The sequence below is a fragment of the Hylobates moloch genome, unplaced genomic scaffold (assembly GCF_009828535.3).
Source record: "Hylobates moloch isolate HMO894 unplaced genomic scaffold, HMol_V3 SCAFFOLD_6, whole genome shotgun sequence".
Classification (NCBI taxonomy): domain Eukaryota; kingdom Metazoa; phylum Chordata; class Mammalia; order Primates; family Hylobatidae; genus Hylobates; species Hylobates moloch.
This window is the reverse complement of record NW_026652281.1, coordinates 17410921-17416920: the sequence shown is the minus strand read 5'-3', so window position 1 is coordinate 17416920 and position 6000 is coordinate 17410921. Positions and strand designations below refer to the sequence as shown.

General features: G+C 41.1%; 1 protein-coding gene across 6 annotated transcripts in view; it reads left to right on the top strand.

Moving 5' to 3' along the window:
• Positions 1–6000, top strand: part of LYRM7 (LYR motif containing 7) — a 41792-nt gene that overhangs the window by 18964 nt on the left and 16828 nt on the right. For all 6 annotated transcript variants that reach the window (XM_032156520.2, XM_058440527.1, XM_058440526.1 and 3 more), the window contains exon 4: positions 4390–4471. In XM_032156520.2, coding sequence (XP_032012411.1) covers positions 4390–4471 — 82 coding nt within the window. The remainder of the gene's footprint in view (positions 1–4389; positions 4472–6000) is intronic.

The window sequence follows — 6000 nt, the reverse complement described above, 5'->3', positions numbered from 1 at the left end:
TGCTCTGTTTTTTCCCCATCTTTGTGGTTTTATCTACTTTTGGTCTTTGATGATGGTGATGTACAGATGGGTTTTTGGTGTGGATGTCCTTTCTGTTTGTTAGTTTTCCTTCTACCAGACAGGACCCTCAGCTGCAGGTCTGTTGGAGTTTACTAGAGGTCCACTCCAGACCCTGTTTGGCTGGGTGTCAGCAGCGGTGGCTGCAGAACAGCGGATTTTTGTGAGACCACAAATTCAGCTGTCTGATAATTCCTCTGAAAGTTTTGTCTCAGAGGAGTACCCGGTTGAATGAGGTGTCAGTCTGACCCTACTGGGGGGGTGCCTCCCAGTTAGGCTGCTCAGGGGTGAGGGTCCCACTTTAGGAGGCAGTCTGTCCGTTCTCAGATCTCCAGCTGCGTGCTGGGAGAACCACTACTCTCTTCAAAGCTGTCAGTCAGACAGGGACATTTAAGTCTGTGGAGGTTCTTGCTGAGTTTTTGTTTGTCTGCGCCCTGCCCCCAGAGGTGGAGCCTACAGAGGCAGGCAGGCCTCCTTGAGCTGTGGTGGGCTCCACCCAGTTCGAGCTTCCTGGCTGCTTTGTTTACCTAAGCAAGCCTGGGCAATGGCGGGCGCCCCTCCCCCAGCCTCGCTGCTGCCTTGCAGCTTGATCTCAGACTGCTGTGCTAGCAATCAGCGAGACTCCATGGGCATAGGACCCTCCGAGCCAGGTGCGGGACACAATCTCCTAGTGTGCCGTTTTCCAGGCCCATTGGAAAAGCGCAGTATTAGGATGGGACTGACCCGATATTCCAGGTGCCGTCTGTTTCCCCTTTCTTTGACTAGGAAAGGGAACTCCCTGACCCCTTGCGCTTCCCGAGTGAGGCAATGCCTCGCCCTGCTTCGGCTCGCGCACAGTGCGCTTCACCGACTGTCCTACACCCGCTGTTAGGCACTCCCTAGTGAGATGAAACCAGTACCTCAAGCAGAAATGCAGAAATCACCCGTCTTCTGTGTCGCTGGGGCTGGGAGCTGGAGACCGGAGCTGTTCCTATTCGGCCATCTTGGCTCCACCCCCTGTTTCCTGACTTTTTAATGATCACCATTCTAACTGGTGTGAGATGGTATCTCATTGTGGTTTTGATTTGCATTTCTCTGATGGCCAGTGATGATAAGCATTTTTTCATGTGTTTTTTGGCTGCATAAATGTCTTCTTTTGAGAAGTGTCTGTTCATGTCCTTTGCCCACTTTTTGATGGGGTTGTTTGTTTTTTTCTTGTATATTTGTTTGAGTTCATTGTAGATTCTGGATATTAGCCCTTTGTCCGATGAGTAGGTTGCAAAAATTTTCTCCCATTTTGTTTTGAGATGGAGTTTCACTCTTGTTGCCCAGGCTGGAGTGCAGTGGCATGATCCGAGTTCACTGCAACCTCCACCTCTGGGTTCAAGCAATTCTTATGCCTCATCCTCCTCAGTAGCTGGGATTACAGGTGCATGCTACCACACCCAGCTAATTTTTGTATTTTTAGTAGAGACGGGTTTCACCATGTTGGCCAGGCTAGTCTTGAACTCTTGACCTCAGGTGATCCACCCACCTCAGCCTCCCAAAGTGCTGGGATTATACGCATGAGCCACTGTGCCCAGCCCCCTGCAATATGTTTTTTAGGTTGAAGTATATGAAGAAAATTCAGCCTCACACAGATTTGTAGTTGGAAAAGAGTAGAACAGTGAGATAATTGTGATTTTTTTTTCTCTTCTTTATTTTTTTAGGTAGAGAGGAGGTTTTGCTTTGTTGCCCAGGCTGGTTTCAAACTCCTGGCTTCAAGCGATCCTCCTGCCTTAGCCTCCCAAAGTTCTGGGATTACAGGCATAAGCCACATAATTGTGAATATTTTTTAATACTACGCCTTGACATGAGGTAATGTCTTTTTTTTTTTTTTTTTCTTTTTGAGATGGAGTCTCACTGTGTCACCCAGTTAAAGGTTAGTTCCAATGTGCAACTCTGTTATCTGTCAGACCAGTGGAATTTTTTTGGAGGGGGTTGGTTCCAGGATTCATGCAGACCACCTCCTCCTCATCTCCTCTGGACCCCCCTAATCCCTTATTCCTCAACTAGCCTTGTTTCCAGCCTTATATCTAGGACTTGACTCAGTTTATGTATCTCCAGTGGCTGAGGAGACCCATTATTTTCTACTTCTCTGCCCTGCTAAGCCCCTTCCCAGGTGTCAGGAGATGAGGCTTTGCTTCCCCACAGCTCTCTCTATGGCAGTTAATTCCAGCTCTCTCCTTTTGATGCTCAGACCAAAAACCTTGGTGCTTTCTTGACTGCTATTCTTCTCTCACACTTATATCCATTCTGATAGCAAATCCTGTTGACTTAAATCTCAAAATATTAATATATACAGAACTCAACTACTTCTTATCCTCCCTGTCCTTATGTCCGAGTCCAAGCCACCATCATCTCTCTTGTTACAACAGCCTCCTAATGGGCCTCCAGCTTCCAGCCACACTCCCTACAGCCTATTCTCAGTACTTTTAAAAACAGAATAAACTTTAAAAAAAAGAAAAAAAAAAGGCGTATCTCAGCACTCTGCTACTCACAACCCCATGACTCTTCATCTCATTCAAGAAAAATCTAAAGTGCCTAACATGACCTACAAGACTGTCTGTCATCTAACCTTTGTTACCTTGCCACCTCAACTTGAACCACATCCCCCTCATTCTTCCAATCTCAGCCCCTTCTTTGAGGGTCCTTGAATTTACCAAAAAGTTTCTTCACTTAGGGTTTTTATGCTGTTGCCTCTTCTTGGGATATTCTCTTACATGCCCTCAAAGCTTCATTTAGGTAGACCAATGAACTTTAATTGATATTTCCCTGTGAATGGATTTTTTACCCATGCATGATTTTGTAACATCATGCAGTGATGATTTAGAAAATATGGGTTCATTAAATACTACAGATATTCCAGATGTTGACATAGTTCATTACATATTTTAAAATTATATCTATCAATACTAGTATCCATCTCATCAGAAAAATCTTTAAGGCTGGGCATGGTGGCTCACACCTGTAATCCCAACACTTTAGGAGGCTGAAGTGGGAGGGTCACTTGAGCTCAGAAGTTCAAGGCTGCAATGAATTATGATTACACCACTGCACTCCAGCCTGGGTGACAAAGCAAGACCTTGTCTCAAAAATAAAGCAAGAAAAAAATGTTTAAGTATTGTGAAGCTATCAAGCTTACCCTGGCAGATACAAGGTCTCCAGGATTCTGATATTTGCTTGAAAGCTTCAGTTTTGTCATTGTCAACAAATACTGTCAGTTGTTTTCTTTGAAGTGACACACTCTACTTTTCTAAGAAAATAAGAAAATATCTGCCAAATAGCTAAGTCTGAATAATCTTAATTTGTCAGTGGTTCTGTAAAGGTAAAAAATGGTATTTTGATGGAGAAATCTCTACTGCTCACAACTCAAACCATGCAGAAGGCTGTAGTGTTTTGAAAGTAATTTTGACCTCACAGATCCCTGAAAGGGTCTCAGGGTCTCTCAAGTACATATTATTTGATGAGGTCTGAAACTCAGAGTAGGTGATTAACCCAAGGCCATACACTTAATGATACAGCCAAAGTTGGAGTTCAAGTGTTCTGAACATCTAACTCTATAAAAGAAAGGTTCAACTGCCCTCCCAAAAATGTGCATTTTAAACACACTTAAAAATACACGTTGTAACAAAAAATACTCTAAATCTGTTTTGGAAGAAAATACAGAATTGATAGATAAAAGTTAAAACTATATGCATATCTGAGCTTTCTATACTAGTTGGAATAGTTATAAAAAGTTAAAAGCAGTACAGTAGTCCCCCTTTATCGTTGGGGGATACATTTTAAGATCCTCAGTGGATGCCTCAAATCTTTGATAGTACCAAATCCTATATACTATGTTTTTATTATATATACTTCCCTATGATAAAGTTTAATTTATAAATTAGACACAGTACTCTTGTGCTTTGGAGCCATTATTAAGTAAAATAAGAGTTACTTGAATATAAGCACTGCAGTGTGGCAACAGTCAATCTTGATAGCCAAGATGGCTACTAAGTGACCACAGGTGGACAGTGTATACAATATGGATATGCTAGACAAATAAATGATTCACATCCCAGACAGCCTGGAGCAGATGGCATGAGATTTCATCATGCTACTCAGAGTGACATGTGATTAAAAACTTATACATTATTTATTTTGGGAATTTTCTATTTAATATTTTCAGACCGCAGTTGACCGCGGGTAACTGAAACTGCAGATAAGGAGAAACTACTGTATTACTTGAAAAGAAATTATAGTAAAACTATCGTTTTCAAAAACAGTACGTTCATATGAAACACCTCTCTATTTGTTTGGTTTTCTTCACAGCTAATGAAAATAGGTTCTGATGTTGAATTATTACTCAGAACATCTGTTATACAAGGTATTCACACAGACCACAATACGCTGAGTAAGTAAAATTAAAGAAAAGTGATTTCTAACTGCAATGTGTTTTAAAATATTGAATAATTATAGCACATGTAATGCTGAGTGGTAAAACAGCTTGATTTTGCCAGACAATGCGGTATACAGCATATATATTTTACAAGGTTATATAGTCTATAAGACTGAATTATAAAACTTTGTTTTGCCACATTTGTTTCCTTTTAATTAATTTTTATTTTTTTATCTTGTTATATTTCAAAACTCTATTACGAAGACAGTACAACTATATATTTTTATCATATTTATTTACAGTTCTTAATTTTTCTGGCATCATTTATCACTTACCTAGACTATTTCTTTACCTTTTACTCTATAATGAGTTTTGTTTTTCGTTTTTTTGTTGTTTTTTGGGGTTTTTTGAGATGGAGTCTCACTCTGTCCCCTAGGCTGGAGTGCAGTAGTGCGATCTTGGCTTGCTGTAACCTCCTCCTCCTGGGTTCAAGTGTTTCTCATGCCTCAGCCTCCCAACTAGCTAGGACTACAGGCACACACCACCCATGCCCAGCTAATTTTTGTATTTTTAGTAGAAACAGGGTTTTACTTTGTTGGCCAGGCTGGTCTCAAACTCCTGACCTCAGGTGATCCACCTGCCTCAGCCTCCCAAAGTGCTGGGATTACATGCATGAGCCATTGCACCTGGCCTATAATTAGTTATTTTAATTCAGAAGATTTAGGATTATAGGAAATGGGGATATAGTTGAGGATCCTCCATTATACCTCGAGAATCCGGATGGTGCTTCAGCAAAATCTCATTTCACATAATATTTTTATTCTCTAAAGTATCTTTGGGGACAGTAACAACAAAAAGATGACATTCAAAATTGTTGGCCAGGTGCAGTGGCTCGTTACTGTAATCCCAGCACTTTGGGAGGCCAAGGCAGGAGTCTAGATTGGGCGCAGGAGTTCAAGACCAGCCTGGGAAACATGACAAAACCCCACCTCTACAAAAAATACAAAAGTTATCAGGATGCAGTGGTGCACACTTGTAATTCCAGCTAGTAGGGAGGCTGAGGTGGGAGGATCACTTCAGCCCAGGAGGTTGAGGCCTTAGTGAGCCATGAGTATGCCACTGTACTCCAGCCTGGGTGACAGAGTAAGACCCTGCCTCAAAAAAATATATATATTGAAAGACTTTGTTTTTTAAGCAGACTATGGAAGTATAACATGCAAACCAAAAGTACTCAATTTGTAATTGTATAGCTCAGTGAATTTTCATAAAATGAAATACCCATGTAACCAACATGCACTACAAGCCACATGTAAAGAAAAAAAATTGGCCTTTCTGATGGATATGTGGTGGTATCACATTGTGATTTTAATTTATATTTCTCTGGTAACTAATGAACTACGAGGACCTTTTCAGTTGTTTAGTGGATATTCTTTTTTATGAAGTGCCTGTTCGAGTCTTTTGTCCATTTTTCTAAGGGGTTGTCTGCCTTTTTATTGTTGATTTAAAGGATTTCTTTATATGTTCTGAATATAGAAATTTGGTGG